Source organism: Prionailurus viverrinus, chromosome D2, assembly GCF_022837055.1.
Source record: "Prionailurus viverrinus isolate Anna chromosome D2, UM_Priviv_1.0, whole genome shotgun sequence".
NCBI classification, from domain to species: domain Eukaryota; kingdom Metazoa; phylum Chordata; class Mammalia; order Carnivora; family Felidae; genus Prionailurus; species Prionailurus viverrinus.
Window position 1 is genome coordinate 53,613,201 of NC_062571.1, and position 17,389 is coordinate 53,630,589.

Consider the following 17,389-nt stretch of genomic DNA (forward strand, 5'->3'; position numbering starts at 1 on the left):
AGAGAGGGAGACACAGAATCGGAAACAGGCTCCAGGCTCTGAGCCATCAGCCCAGAGCCCGCCGCGGGGCTCGAACTCACGGACCGCGAGATCGTGACCTGGCTGAAGTCGGACGCTTAACCGACTGCGCCACCCAGGCGCCCCTAGATTTTGAAAATTCTTTATCAGGATCAATATACTTTAATAATAAATGAAAACCATATATAATAATGTAAGATTTGTGCAATAATGTTTTTTAAAGTTGTTTCTTTTTAAAGAATTTCCTGTTAACTGTTGCTTATCTATAGCTTATCTATAGGTGGGCTATAGCAGATTTGATTTTCAAATTATTATTTTTAACATGTTTTTAAATGTTTTATTTATTCTTGAGAGAGAGAGACACAGAGCATGAACGAGGGAGGGACAGAGAGAGAGAGGGAGACACAGAATCCAAAGCAGGCTCCAGGCTCTGAGCTATCAGCACAGAGCCCGACGTGGGGCTCGAACTCACAAGCAGTGAAATCATGACCTGAGCCGAAGTCAGACGCCCAACCGACTGAGCCACCCAGGCACCCCTCAAATTATTTTCGATAGCATCTTTTGTTCAGATAAATACTTGGTTGATAAAAATATATATTTATTTTCTGTGAATAAACAAAAGCTATAAAAGATAATTTAAGCCAAAGTTAATTTCCTGTCTTTCCTTTGGAAGCTACATCTGAGGCCATTTTCCTTACCATTGGAATGATAGAAATATGATTCATTGTGGGCAGTAGCATAGGAAAAGAAATGGTAGAAGTGTTGGCCAGCAGGCTAGAGTTGGAACCTTAGATTAATAGCCTGGAAAAGATAAAGACTAAGTAAGTATGAGAGAATAAGGTTTGAAGCTAGAGTTCAGAAGAATCCAGAGATGCTGAATCTAGAGCCTGTCATTATCCCAGAGAACTACATCCGTTAAGAAAGCCCCAGGAAAGGCGAGTGGGTGGCTCCATCGGTTAAGCATCCGACTTCAGCTTAGGTCATGATCTTATGGTTCCTAAGAGTGAACTCTGCATCGGGCTCTCTGCTGTCTGCACAGAGCCCGCTTCAGGTCCTCTGTCCCCTTCTCTCTCTGTCTCTCTCTCTCAAAAATAAAATAAGCATTAAAAAAAAAATAATAAAAGAAAGCCCCAGGAAAGTGGAACCAAAAAGATTGGATATTACCTCACTATTCATGTGGAATAAAGTATGAGATGTCATAGCTTTTCTCTGAAGTGATCATCTTTGTCCTCCACTGTTGACACTTCAAGAGATACTTAATAGGACTGATGCATTCTATAATAAAATGAGAATCAGGGGGAGGCGCCTGGGTGGCTCAGTCGGTTAAGCGTCTGACTTTGGCTCAGGTCATGATCTCACGGTCCGTGAGTTCGAGCCCTGCGTCAGGCTCTGTGCTGACAGCTCAGAGCCTGGAGCCTGTTTCAGATTCTGTGTCTCCCTCTTTCTCTGACCCTCCCCTGTTCATGCTCTGTCTCTCTCTGTCTCAAAAATAAATAAACATTAAAAAAAAATCCAACTCTTCGTTTAAAAAATAAATAAAATGAGAGTCAGGGGAGCCTCTGATTCTTCTTGTAGCATCTCCCATTTCTTCTCAGGATATAAAGTCCTTTTGACTGATTGTCTCTGATGAGTGAGTGTTCTACACTGGAGAGTTCTTCAACATTACATTCTTGCTTTCAGCATCACAATGTCTTCAGTACTTTTTCTCCTAAGTCTCCTAAGAGCAAGGAGTTCTGTGTATGTAATGGGGATAAAAAAAACCCATAATCACTTGGTAAAGTATTTTCAGCACAAGGATATCAATGATAGTTTAAAGTTCATGTTCTAGGGGCACCTAGGTGTTCGGTCAGTTGAGTGTCATGATCTTGCGGTTCATGAGTTCAAGCCCCACATCGGGCTCACTGCTATCAGCGCAGAGCCCACTTTGGACCCTCTGACCCTCTCTCTCTGCCCCTCCCCCTCTTGCACTCTCTCAAACAAACAAAACAAAACAAAACAAAAACCACTTAAAGTTCATGTTCTATTATATAGTCAGTTTTAACTAAGTTTCATTATTAAACTTATCTTCTTGGACCTCTTTTTCGTGAATCAGCTCTGGACTCTTTCTACCGAGGCAGTCCACCAAGTCATGGGCCCTAGGATTTCAGGTTTATGAGAATTTCCTGCTGAAAGGGAATGGACTCTTCCGAGTTTATTACCATTATTTTCTTGTAAAAAGCGTCAAGCTCCCTACCTCTGCAACTTAAACAGACCTTTCGTCACAGAAACCTTTCCTAATCATGTCTTAATTCCATTATCTAATGTCCCATTTGTGGATTTACTTGTTATATATTTGCTTGAGTATCCTATAGGCACATCAAATCTAGCATTTCTAAAAGTAAACTATCTTCTTACAAAATGTATTGATTTTTCCTATGTTTATTATGTCACAGAGTAATATGTCCAGTTTTCACAAGGCAGAAACTGGGGAGCACTTTAGACTTCTCAGGAGTATTTGTATTCTTTATGTAATTTGTTACTAAATTCTACTCAGTAACGATCAGTTCTGCTTCTCAATTTCTGTCGATTCTGTATCCTTTCTGTGTACCTAGACTGTTGTTATATCAAATTAATTATTCTCCTTATCTCTACTAGTCTTTTGCTTGCTATTCTAAAATGTGAGTATGACAACTTTCTCTTTAGTCACTTCCAGTGACCCTTTACCTAAATCTGAATTCTTCAGCGTGAAACAAAAGCCTCATCTCCTGGTACTCCTTCCTGTGATATAGCAGTAATGGATTTCTTACAAATTTTTGAATACACAGTTTGTTTCCTCTATTTAGAATGCCTTCCATTTTTCCAAATTTCCTTTCTGCTGAATTCGTGCATTTTCCCCCAAAGCTGGCTTAAGCATCTCCTATTCTATGGAATCTGCCTTTCTCTGTCTCACTCTTGCCAGCAAGAGATGGTCACTTCCTCCTCAGTCTATATCCTGTATACTTTTCACACTACATTATCATTGCTTAATTTTGTATCCTTAACTAGGCAGTAAGCTTTTTAAGTGATGGGTTATATCCAATTTATTTTTACCTTCCTGGGATCTAGTGCCATGCTCAAATTGAGTTGCACAAAAAGTTATTTTTTTAAAGGATCTTAGAGTTGAGTTTTAGCTTCTTTGGGGAGAATTTTTTATTTTTAAAAATATTTTAAATTTTTTGAGAGAGAGAACGTGGGGGAGGAGCAGAGGAGAAGGAGAGAGAATCTTAAGCGCTACCTCACTCAGTGCAGAGCTTGACATGGGGCTCCATCTCATGACTGTGAGGTCATGACCTGAGCCAAAATCGAGTCAGATGTTTAACTGACTGAGCCACCCAGAGAAAATTTGTAAGGTGAAAAACAAAACTTGTAGTACTTGTAGTTTTTTCCCCCTCTTTCTAATGTGAGAGATGAGTCCACTGTGAGTAGAGTGATGTTTAATTAACAATTAAATACCTAAAATTCATAGTCTCAGTTAACACTTTCCATGTTATATTTTCTGGCACACATTTTTATAGTGGAAAACAGGGGACTAAATGGTCGAATAACTTTTGGAAATCTGAGTTAAATTTAAGCATATTTCTTCAGTTATGAATTCTAAATCTCTTGAAAAGGGATACAGTATATAATGTTTATTTAACTTAAATGAGTATAGAACCTTTTCTCAAGAAATACTTGTTGATACTGCTAGTTTTGCATACAACACAGTTTGGAAGCAGTGCTTTTAAAAAATGATTTATACTTCTCTGAAAACAGAAAACTCTTGACAAAGTTAGTTTGGACAGCTTGATACTGTAGTTCTTTCCGTGAGGTTGGTTAGTGGATATTTCATAGAGTTGGGATTTTGGCCAAAGAGTGAACCACTCCCTCCCACCAACAGACACACATGCCAGCTCAGGAAGTAAATGGTCCCATGTAACTTTAGGGCTTCAGAAAATTAAACTTTTTTTTTTCACTAGCAATAATCAATTGAAGTTAAGGCAGCATATTTTATGTACTTTCATGCATGTATATCTTTTTAATTTTTCTGGTATTTTAGATTTTATGTGGCTGGTTTTTCACTTCAGAAAGAATTAGTGGGAATTCTTTTATAAAACTGACAATATTCCAAACCGAAGGTCATTAAAATAGTTGAATCATTATTTAACTTGACTCATTGAAATGAAGAGGAATATACTCTTTGGTAATTCATATAAAGCTAACTCTAGGATGAGAACCAAAGTCTAAGCAATGGAACTGTTAGACATGGACTTTAAAGTTAGCATAGTCAAAGCACTATAAGACAAGATTAAGAATTTTGGCAGATCAGTTAAAACCATAAAGCAAACCATCTGTAAATTCAGAACTGAAAATATATGAACATATTAAGAACTCAGTGTATAGTTGGCAGAACAGCTTAGACACAGCCAAAGAGAGAATTAATTAACCAGAAGGTAGGTCAGAGGAAGTTATCCAAATTGAAGCTCAGAGAAACAGAAGGATAGAAAATAAAGAGTTTAAAGACATATGAGATAAGATGGAAAAGTTTAACATATGTGTAATTATAGTCCCAAAAGGGAAGAAAGAGAGATGGACATAAACAATATGGATAGACCTTGAAGCCATGGATTCAAAAAGTGTTGTGAATTCTAAGTGGGAGAAATACAGAAATCCCATACTTAGGCATAGAATAGTAAAATGTTAGAAAAGTAAAGAAGAAAAATCTTAAAAGCAGCCAGAGGGGAAAATCTGTTATCTTTAAAAGAGCAGTAATAATACTAATTTATAGCTGACTTCTCAGCAGAATCAATGGAAACCAAAAGACAGTGAGCTAATACATCTGAAGTGCTAACAAATCTTATCTGTCAACCTAGAATTGTTTACCCACCAAAAAATGTCTTTTAGAAATGGACGTGAAATGGGAGCACCTGGCTGGCTCAGTTAGTATGACATGTGACACATCTTGGTACACATGACCTTGGGATCATGAATCCGAGCCCCATGTTGGGGTTAGAGTTTACTTAAAAAAAAAGAAAGAAAGAAAGAAAGAAAGAAAGAAAGAAAGAAAGAAAGAAAGAAATTGGGGATAGAGTTTACTTAAAAAAAAAAGAAATTGAGATGAAATGGAGATATTTTTCAGATAAACAATACCTAGAGAATTTATTTCTAGCACACCTACATAAAAGAAATACTATTTTCAGACAAAATGATCCCAGTTAAAAACCCAGAGATGTTACAGGTAAACAGGACAACTATCTTGGGTAAAATTGCATATATTATATTGGCTGTGTAAAACAAAAACATAGGATTTACATATTTATAGAAACTATTTTATGACAACTATTTTGCTGGCATGTTGGTTTTGGACCCACACTACCTCTAAATCATGACTTGCACAAGGATAATACCTTTCCCTCTCACATACCTGTATTATATTTACTTTGATATGATTCAGCTACTATCAACTCTTACCTTTGCCCCTTTATTTAAAATAGTGCAAGACAACAACCACATATAAGTTAGAAGGAGAATTGATGTGGGTTTGAAAATTTCTATTAAGTTATTCTGCTTATAGGAGACATACCTTACATGTAAACATATAGAGAGGTTGAAAGCAAAGGGATGGAAAAGATACCTCATGCAAACATCAATTAAAAAAACTGATGTGTGTGTATTAATATCAAAGCAGCCTTTAAAACAAAATTATTAGAAGAAAGAAGAACACTTCATAGTGATAAAAAGATTCAGTTAATCAAGAAAATAAACAGTTCTAAATTTTTTCCCATAATAATGTAGTCTCAAAATATATAAAGCAAAAATTTGTATGTATTAATATCAAAGCAGGCTTGAAGACAAAATTATTAGTAGAAGAAAGAGGAACATTTCATAGAGATAAAAAGATTCAGTTCATCAAGAAAATAATTCTAAATTTGTTCCCACAATAAAATAAAATTTATAAAGCAAAAATTGTCAGAATTAAAAGAAATCGACAACTTGATCATAATGGGAGATATTTTTTTTTTAATTTTTTTTTTTTTCAACGTTTATTTATTTTTTGGGACAGAGAGAGACAGAGCATGAACGGGCGAGGGGCAGAGAGAGAGGGAGACACAGAATCGGAAACAGGCTCCAGGCTCTGAGCCATCAGCCCAGAGCCCGACGCGGGGCTCGAACTCACGGACCACGAGATCGTGACCTGGCTGATGTCGGACGCTTAACCGACTGCGCCACCCAGGCGCCCCCATAATGGGAGATATTAATAATACACTTCTCTCAGTAAATGCTAGAACAGTAGACAAAATTAATAAAGATACAGTCCTTTCAAATAATATGATTAACAACACTGACCTAATTGACATATGTCAGTATATTGCATGATTTCAGAATATACATTTTTTAAAGAACGTTTACCAAAATTGATTACATTCTGGTTCATGGAGCAAATGTCAGGAAATTTAAAAGGATTGAAATGATAGTATGTTCTCTGACCATATTGGAATTATTCCAGAAATCAGAAAAAATAGGTAAGTAGAAAATCTCTGTAGGTTTGGAAATTAAGAAGTAAAATTCTAAATAATCCATAGATCAAAGAAGAAACTCAATTTAAACCAGAAAATATTTTGAATTGTAACGAAAGTATGACATATCAAAACTTGTAGGGTGCTGCAAAAGTCACATTTAAGGGAAATTTATAGCCTTATATTTATGAATTAGGAAAGAAAGGCTGAAATCAGTGACATAAATATTCATCTCAAGGAGTTAGAGAAACAATAAACAAATTAAATTCAAAGAAAATAGAAGGATATGACCCAAACAGCACAGGTAACAAAAACAAAACAAGTGGGTTTATACCAAACTAAAAAGCTTCTACACATCAAAGGAAGCAATTAACAGTATGAAAAGACAATCCACAAAATGGGAGAAAATAGTTGCAAACTGTAGGTCTGATTAGGGATTAATTTCCACAATATATAAGGACTACATAAAACTCAATAGCAAGAAACCGTAATGACCTGATTTAAAAATCAGCTAGGGGGAGCGCCTGGGTGGCTCAGTTGGTTCAGAGGGGGACTTGGGCTCAGGTCATGATCTCATGGTTTGAGGTCAAACCAGTTTGAGTTCGAGCCCCACATTGGGCTTTGTATTGACCGCTCAGACCCTGGAGCCTGCTTCAGATTCTGTATCTCCCTCTCTGTCCCTTCCCCACTCTCACTCTGTCTCTCTCTCTCAAAAATAGAGATTAAAGAAAAAAAATTTTTTTTATATCAGCTAGGGATTTGGATAGACATTGCTCCAAAGAAGACATACAGGTTGCCAGCAGGTATATGAAAAAATGCTCAATATCACTAACCATTAGGGAAATGCAAATCAAAATCACTGTGGGATATATCACCTCCCCCCTCTCATGATTGCTGTTATCAAGCAAAAGACAACTAATGTTGGCAGGTGTGTGGAGAAATCAGAGCCTTGCATACTGTTGAGGAAATGCAAAATAGTATAGTTGCTATTTTGAGGAGGTTCCTCAAAAAGTTATTAAATTTTTTTTAATGTTTATTTTTGAGAGAGAGAGAGAGACAGAGCATGAGTGAGGGAAGGGCAGAGAGAGGGGGAGTCAAAAAGTTAAAAATAGAACTACAGTATGATCCAGCAATCCTAGATAGATATCAATCCAAACGAATTGAAATCAGAATCTTGAGAGAGATTAGCACTTCCCATGCTTATTGCGTCATTGTTCACAATATCCAAGATACGGAAATAATACAGATGTCCATTGACAGATGAGTGGATTAAGAAAATGTGGTATATACGTATAGTGGTATGTGGTATATGGTCTTTAAAAAGGAAATTGTGACGTATCTAAAATAGTCAAATTCATAGTCTCACAGAGTGGAATAGTGGTTGCCAGGAACTGGGGCAAAGAGGAAATGAGTTACTCATCAGCAAACCTAAAGTTTCAGTTAGGCAAGATGAATAAGCTCTAGAGGTCTGCTGTATAACCTTGTACCTATAGTCAGCAATGTATTAATATATTAATATTAGTATGTGTAAATGCATATACACTTAAAAATTTGTTAAGAGTAAATTTCATGTTAAGTACACTTACCACAGTAAAATAAAATTAAAAAAAAGAAAATGGAAGGAAATAATCAAGAATAGAAATCAACATAAGAGAAAACAAAATACATTAGGGAGGATCAACAAAGCCAAAAATTGGTTCTTAGTATTTTCAAATAATATTGATAAACCCTGGCACAACTGTCCAGAAAGAAGACTGAGAACATAAATCATGAATAAAAAATGAGACATTACTCTAAATCCTTTACCCAAGCCCATTAAAAAGATGGGAAAATATGAACAAATTCTTGAACTGATTTTGATCATAATAATTGTTGTAATAATCTGAATTTTTCTTTTTCCAATATAGGCACAACAGCAGAAAACCTTCAGTGTTGCTTTGCAGAAGCAAAATCGTGTACAATTTGGGAAGAATATGCACTTCAATGATAGAATTCCAGAAGAAAGGAATGAAGTTGAATTGAAACGTGCATTTGAGGAAGAGGATGAGAATGAAGAAGAGGTGACAGGAGTTCCTTCCTTTTTCCCTCCTTCTCTCCCTCCCTCTTCTTCTTCCCTTTCTTTATTTTTTTTTCCATGAATTTCTTCTTTTCAGTTGTGATGTACATCTTTGTGACTGTCAGTCTTCCTATGTGCAAATTGAATTTATGTAGATCAGTTTGTAATGAGCTATTAGAGCAATGTGTCATCTGAAATAATAGACTGCATAATTGACAGAGAAACAGGATATATTCTAGATTACATTTATAAGCCATAGGTAGTTGAACCTGGGTGTTCTGCCATAATTAGCAGTAAAATTGTAAATGTAATGATTTTTTTTGTAGTGATCACTCATTTTAATTATCTGTGGCAAACTTTTAATTTCATGATGGCTTGACCTTGCTGTTTAGACTAATTCTGGAAAGCCCACCTTCCCCCACCCCCCATTAGTGCTGAGATATTACAGAATGGTTCTAATATGATTAAAGTTTTTTAATTCTTGAAAAAGTTTTATGTCTAGAAAACTTGAAATTATTCTTAAATATTCACTTTCTTTCATCCTCTGTATCCAAATTTATTCCTAATCTTACTCTGTACACAAAGTCTTCAGTTGAGCCTACTTTCTGTCTTTTCCTTTGAATGTTTTTTGAATTTAGTTAATACCATGAGGAGGCTGTTAAGTTTTGCTTTGTCATTGAGATTTTAAATTCTGTTTCTAAGGTCCTAGTCAGGGCATAGTAGAACTTTTAATTAACTGATAAACCATATGAATGTATGCCCATGGTCTTCTCTGTGCTTTGAAAACAACTGAATGTTCAGTATGTATGTTTCTACTATATGCCTGAAGATGAGTGAGACTATATGCATTTATGTGTGTGTTTCTCCATGTATGTGTGTATGTATATGCATATGTTGTGGAGTCTGATATTGTACTGAATACAGACAAATAAACTGCCTAAGACAGTTTAATGTCTTCTTAATGTGGAATTAGTGAGTCCTGATTAGTCTCTGGAAATTAAATAAATGGTTTTGAAATTTACTTTTTTGTTCTTTCTTAATCAGTATTCAGAGAATCTCTATATTCTCTCCTCCCAAGCATGTTAGTGATATACAGTCTCTGTCCTTTAATCACCTTATAATCTAAAATACTCAACAATGATGATTAATACATAAAGAATGAACTATTGAATAAAAGCCAAGACAATTAAAAGGCATTGTGTTAATACTATGTGATTTTTATAGTTGATAAATGTTATAACATGAAGTCTATGAGTCTCCTTGTCTATCTTTAACTTAACATTATCCAACAGTAAGCTAGTAGTTTCATATTTAAAATGTGGTTTTATTTCTCAGGTCTTAACTGTTCAGGATCTGGTTGATTTTTCTCCTGTTTACCGATGTTTACACATTTATTCTGTTTTGGTGAGTATCTTTTGTATATGTATAGTGTGTGTGTCTGTGTATATGTGCACATATGTATGTATATACACATAAATATTTGTATAATAAGAAAGACATGTACACATTTTAGGCCTGCTTTTCTGAAGGCTTACCATAAATTCAATGAGTTGTAAATCTTCATGCATAAATATTTGTGAAATATTCCCTGCAAGTAAAGCACTTACTTTTTTCTATAAATTATCATAATCTGCTTTCAAGTGATATACCACTTCATGTAGAAGAACCTTAACAATATACTTTCATTTCACCCTTCTTATATTTGTGCTAGTGTTGCATCATAATTATTTTAAAATATATTGCTTCTACATATGTTTACTTCTTCAACATTATATTCATTTTTGATTAAACAATTATTCTTTGGAAAAATAATAGCATTATTGGGGCGCCCGAGTGCCTCAGTCAGTTAAGCATCGACTCTTGGTTTTGGCTCAGGTCACAATATCACAGTTCTTGAATTCAAGCCTGTTTGGGGTACTCTCTCTCTCTCTCTCTCCTGTCCTGCTCATGCTGTCTCTCCCTCTCTAAATAAATAAATAAGCTAATTCCAGAACATTTCATTATCAAAGAAAGAAACCTCTTACCCATTAATAATCACTCCTCATTCTCCCCTCCCTCAGCCCCTGGCAACCACGCATGTACTTTCTATCTCTGTAGATTTGCTTCTTCTGGATATTTCATATAAATAGAGTCATAGTAAATGTGGGTTTTTGTGTCTTGGCTTCTTTCACATAGTTGGAAGTTTAGGTTATTGATTGAGATCTTTTTTGTTTTTTAATACAGACATTTACAGCTATAAATTTCCTTCTAACCACTGCTTTAGCTGCATTCCATGAGTTTTTGTATGTTTTTTTGTTTCCATTCATCTCAAAATATTTTCTAATTTCTTGTTATTTGTTCTTTAACCCAACAGGTAGTTAAGGGTGTGTTGTTTCATTTCCATATGTTTGTGAATTTCCCAAAAGTTCTTCTGTTACCAATTCCAAATTTTATCTCACTGTGGTCAGAGACCATACTTTGTATGACTTCAGGCCTTTTAAATTTATGGAGGCTTGTTTTATGGCCTAACATATGGTTTATCTTGGAGAATGTTCCATGTGCATCTGAGAAGAATGTGTATCTGGCTGTTGTTGTGGTGTGTTGTAGACATCTGTTAGGTCTAGTTGATTTAATACTGTTACTCAAATCTTCTTTCCTTGTTGGTCTTCTGCCTATTTGTTATTGAAAATGGTAATATTGAAGTCTCCAATCGTAACTGTTGAATTATCTATTTTTCCTTTAGTTTTGCCACTTTTCATTCATGTATTTTTGAGGCTTTGTTTTTAGGTGAATGTATATTTATAATTATTATATCTTCATGATGGATTAACCTTAGTTCATTATGAAATGTCATTCTTTGTGTATTCTTTTTTTTGGCTTATGGTCTATTTTGGCTGATACTAGTATAGCCACTCTAACTCTTTTGGTTACTATTGGCATGGTATATTTTTCCATCCTTTTATTTTCAATTTCTTTGTGTTTTAGAATCTAAAGTATGTCTCTTATAGATAGCATATAGATGAATTTTTAAAAATCCAGTCTGCCTATTTCTGCCTTTTGATTGGAGTGTTTAATTTAATTCATTTGCTCTTATTTCATTTCATTTCATTTTAATTTAATTTAATTTTTAATTTTATTTTAGTGTTTATTCATTTTTGGAGAGACAGACACAGAGAATAAGTGGAGAAGTGGCAGAGAGAGAGGGAGACACAGAATCTGAAGCGGGCTCCAGGCTCTGAGCTATCAGCACAGAGCCCGACACAGGGCTCGAACTCATGAACTGTGAGATCATGACCTGAGCCAAAGTCGGATGCTTAACCAACTGAGCCACCCAGGAGCCCCATAGTTCATTTGCGTTGAATGTAATCACTGATAAGATCAAATTTGTACCTACCATTTGTTTTAATATATCTTATTTCTTTTTTGTTCTATCCCTCCAATACTTTCTTTTGCATTAAGTAGATGTTTTCTCATGAACCATTTTAATTCTCTTGTCATTTCTTTTAACATATCTAAACATATATATATTAGTAACATAACTACATATATATGTATGTTAATTATATATAAATATATTTAAATATATAAATAAACGTAATATATGATAATTAACATATATATGTACACACATGTAATATATATAGTATTTCCTTAGTGTTTGCCCTGGAGATTATAATTTACATCCTACCTTAAAACAATCTAGTTAGGGGCTCTTGGGTGGCTCAGTCGGTTAGGCATCCGACTTCGGCTCAGGTCATGATCTCACGGTTCGTGGTTTCGAGCCCCGCTTCAGGCTCTGTGCTGGCAGCTCAGAGCCTGGAGCCTGTTTCGGATTCTGTGTCTCCCTCTCTCTCTGCCCCTCCTCTGTTCACGCTCTGTCTCTGTCTCAAAAATAAACATTAAAAAAATTTAAAAAACCATTCTAGTTCATATTAATCTTCCTCTTTTGTGTTATTATTGAGATACTACTTACATTTTTATACATATAAACCATAATATAACTATTTATTTATACAGTTGTTTTCTGAATCAGAAGAATGGAATTACAAAAATAAAAGTATGTTTATACTGTCTTTATATTTACCTCTATATTACCTTTACTGAGACTTTATTTCTTTATGTTAATTAGAGTTACTGTCATGTCCTTTTATTTTTGCCTCAAGGACTACCTTTTGTATTTCTTTTAGGGAGGTCGACTAGCATCAAATTCTTTCAGTTTTTGTTTATCTGGGAATGTCTTAATTTCTTCTCTGGTTTTTATGAGTAGTTTTTCTAGATATAGAATTTTTGGTCTTTTTCTTTCAGCACTTAGAATATGTCTATGGAAGGCATTTATATTTAACTATATCTACAGAAGGCATTTATAGGTAAGGAGTTTTGAGGTTTGGATTACTCACTGAAATTGGATTAAGTTAAAATTAAAATAATTGAAAAGGAATGGTAATTATGTTAATTAGAGCAAATAGCATTATCTTCATTAGTTAGCTTAATTTTTTCTTTTAGCTCTCTAGTAAAAGCAGGACCAACTCTGTACTTATGAGCCAATATAAAAGTGATAAGCACAATATCAATCTAAATGTATTGTTTTACAAATTAGTGATGTTTCAAGTGTGTTGAGCATTCTTTTTTTTTTTTTTTTTTTTTGAGCATTCTTGAATAGACCTATAAAATTTTTTTTCTTGGTAAAGCTGTAATAAATTATAGTATCATTTTTGTTTTGTTTTTAAAGTTTACTATTTTGAGAGAGAACATGCACGCATGTGCATGATTGGGGGACAAATAAAAGGAGAGGGAGAGAGAGAATCTCAAACAGGCTCCATGCTTACAGCACAAACTCAGGAGCCATGAGGTCATGACTGGTGCTGAAACCAAGAGTCAGACGCTTAACCAACTGAGCCACCCAGGCACCCCTAAATTATACTATTGTGTAAAAACAATCATACTTTTAGTCTATTCTATGATGAAATAATTTTTCAAATGTGTGTGTGATTATAAAATACTTTAACTGCTTAGATTCTTTTCAAATTTAGTGTTTTATGTTTTATAATATCAGGTAGTAGTATATACATTTACCCACATTTATAACCTGAGAGAGAGGATAGATTCCATCAAGATTACATTGATTACATTGATATATATAGTAACATTGAAAAATTGGCTTCCAAGGGTGCCTGGGTGGTTCAGTCGGTTGAGCATCCAACTTCAGCTCAGGTCATGAGCTCACGGTTTATGAGTTTGAGCCCCGTGTTGGACTCTGTGCTGACAGCTTGGAGCCTGGACCCTGTTTCTGATTCTGTGTCTCCCTCTCTCTCTGCTCCTCCCCTGCTCATGCTGTCTCTCTCTCTCTATCAAATATAAATAAACATTAAAAAAAAATTAAAAAAAAAAGAAAAATTGGCTTCCAGTTGTCTGATCTCAAGTTTTTCTTTTTCTTTTTTTCTTTGTTTTGTTTTTAAATTAGATCATATTGGATTCTAATCAAGATGAGGTTCTTAATTATCTCAGTCGTTAAAGTGGCTTGTGTTGTGGTTTGATTCTTTAAAAACTCCTTTCAAATTAGATTTTTTTTTCCCTATAGGTTTTTGGTCTTAGTGGAGAAGAATGATTTTTTGCTTTGATAATGCTTAATTTTTCTGTCTTACATGGGCCCAGTAAACTGCAGTGAGTGCCAACAGGCACTTCTGTTAGTTTGTGTTATCCTTGTTCTAATGTCTGCATGATCCAGAAGGATAGTGACCATGACAATGTTGTTTATTGTTCTTTCCCTAGTGCCTTTCATTGCATCTGATACTTCATAAAAATTTGCTGAATTAGTAATTGGCTCTTTAATACCACACTAAATGTTAGTAACATTATTTCATATATCTTTATCCTGGTAGCTTATGTCAACAGGCATTAATCTCTGGGAAATAATATGTCTTTTATACCTTGTGCAAAAAAATATTGAACCAACAGATATTATATGAGGTTTCAGTGTGGCTTTCCTGAGAATGATATGTTGGGTATTAAATTATGTTTCATTTTTCATGATTTAAAATGAAAGAAACAAAAGCCTAATTAAATTATCAAAATGATCAAAAGTCAGTGGTAGAGAACCAATAGAATGATAGAAAGTTTTAGACTCCAGTCAGCTTTGTGATTATTCATAAAGAATCTGTGAGTCAAATAGCCAAATATTCAAATTAATGAAAAGTCTCAGAATTTATATGTTATTATAATGAACTATTGATTTATAATTTTTGATAACTTACTTTTAGTTCTCTGTATGTTTTTATATCTTTTATTTCTTTATATAAAGAATTTATAAATTTAAGAAACCTGCATTTTAAAAGATGTCAGTTTTGACTAATTCAGGCAAGACCTTTTCCCTTTTTTACTGTGTGAGCAAGGTTTTACTGTTCTATAAATGTAAATAAACTTTCATTAGCAAGAAAACTTCTAGTTGGTATATATAGCCAAAAATTGGTAAAAGTAAAATTATGACCAAATTTGGTAAAGCTAATTCCTCTTTATTATTATAATTATTTTCCTTTCATTTGTTATTTCATTCCACTACTTTCTAGTAGTAACTGGGCAAATTACTCTTCTCAGTTGATTTTCTTATTTGCAAAATATGGATAACAATTTATAAAGCTATGTTGGATATTAGAGTAAATAGAAGTAATAAAATGCTTAGCGTAGTGCCCAGTATATAGTAGCACTCAGTAAATGATAAAAGGATTATCGTAGAAGGGTTTCATTAATATGTATGATTTCAAGGACTAGGTGTTTTGGTTGTAAGTCCATTTTAGCCAAAGAACTCTATGTCCAAAATCCTTAAGGTAGCATTGTCCAAGCTCTGTTTGAACAAATGTATGAAAGGAAAATAGGTATACTGGGGGGAAAAAGGTTCTCTTTGGAAAATGCTGCAAATAATAACCACAATATAGCTTATCATTTCTAAGGCTTTGAGAAATCCTAAGAGCTATGTGAATTTCCTTAGCTGGCCATGTTATAAAGTTTGTGTGTACAGGGACCGTTTTTCTTAAAATAAGGAATACTGCAGGTAGTGTGAGAATTGCTGTCCTCAGACTTTAAGTGGTTTTATAGACTTTCCAAAGGGTCCTGGCCTAGAATTTTTAAGGAAAGAATTTTTAGATCCTCCGCTTTTTCCTAAAAATGATCTCTCCGGGAACCTCAGCCCACCTTCTTACTTTTGGTGCTCTGCCCAGATCCCCTTGGATCTCTTTTCATAACAGCTAGAAGTTCCTTAGAGTCCTCAGCCCTGGGGGGAGCACAAATCTTTACACAGTATTGTTACAGTGTTTTTGCACTTTTCAGATGTTCTAGATTGTACATACTGTTTTGTTTTTATAGTTGAGATAAATCAGGGCTTAGAACTTGAGAATATATATTTGGAATACAATGTTAGAACATTTTCTGTACATGTGTTAAGGAGCTTTCACATCAGTGTGCGCTAAACTGGGTCATCTGTTCTGTTATCTGCCTGACCGTGTGCCTACATTCTCTCCTTTATTTTCCCAATTTGATGCATACCCTAACTATGATATTTGGTATTTTGAGATGAACTCTGAGTACAAAGCTGTACCGTAATGTAAGATGTCAGTTTTGGTGTGACTGGAGGTACTTGCATCAATAAAAGAACAGGTTACTCCCCTAAAAAAAAAAAAATCAAAAACCAAAAAAGAAAAAAAATCCCTCTGCAGTATAATTTATTCTTTAGAGTTTTACTGTGGGATCAAGTTGAAGCCTATCCTCTTTAAGACTTTTTTTGCCTGAATCAAGCACTCTTTTTTTTTTTTTAAGATTTTGTTATTAATCTTAATGAACCTAGGTGACTCATTTGGTTAAGCGTCTGACTTTGGCTCAGGTCATGATCTTACAGTTTGTGAGTTTGAGCCCCGCACCGGGCTCTCTGCTGTCAGCACAGAGCCCGCTTTGGATCCTCTGTCTCCCTCTCTCTGCGCCTTTCCCCTTCCTCCTCCCCCTACCCTGCTTATGTGCGCGCGCTCTCTCTAAAATAAATAAACATTAAAAAAAAATCTTTAAACATTTTGTTATTTTTAAATAATCTCTACACCCAGCGTGGGCCTGGAACTCACAACCCTGAGATCAAGAGTCACATGCTCCACTGACTGAGCTGTTTAGGGACTCTGAATCTGGCATTCTTGATTGGCTTCCTCTCATGTCCTTCCTTGCTTTCCTCACTTCTGGAACAGTCTCCCTTTTGAATGCTTCCTTATTATATCATTTGGTGTCTATTTATAGAAAAACTACCTAAGATGTTATATTAATTATCTATTGCTGCACTTAACAAACATTTATTATTTTACAGGGTTAGCTATCTGGGAGTGGCTTAGCAGGGCCATTCTGGCCCAAAGTCTCTCATGGGGTTCTAGTCAAGATGTCAGTGAGGGCTGTAGTCTCTCTGAAGGCTTGACAAGGGTTGGGTGATTTGCCTCTGTTATGACTATTGGCAGAAGGCCTCAGTTCCTTGCCACATAGGCTGTCTACAAGGCTGCCTGACAATCCTCATGACATGGCAGCTGGCTTCCCCAGAGTGAGTGATCTGAGGGAGGCTGAAAGGAAAGACATAATGTCCTTAGTAATCTAATATCATAAATGACATACCTTCTGCTATATCCTACTGGTGACATAGATCAACCCCTGGTTGGACTGTGGGATGGGACTACACAGGAGATCTTTGGGGGCCATCTTGGAGGTTACCACACTAACTTTATAAAAGAAAGACACGTCCATCACTGATACCCATTGTATTGATTCTTCACTGATAACTGCCTTTGTGCATTGTCGTATAAAAACT

The 17,389-nt window shown here is 35.0% G+C and overlaps 1 protein-coding gene across 7 annotated transcripts in view; it reads left to right on the forward strand.

The window, feature by feature from the left end:
* EXOC6 (exocyst complex component 6) overlaps positions 1-17,389 on the forward strand; it is a 277,514-nt gene that overhangs the window by 122,436 nt on the left and 137,689 nt on the right. For all 7 annotated transcript variants that reach the window (XM_047824816.1, XM_047824814.1, XM_047824819.1 and 4 more), the window contains 2 exons: positions 8,438-8,590; positions 9,922-9,990. In XM_047824816.1, coding sequence (XP_047680772.1) covers positions 8,438-8,590; positions 9,922-9,990 — 222 coding nt within the window. The remainder of the gene's footprint in view (positions 1-8,437; positions 8,591-9,921; positions 9,991-17,389) is intronic.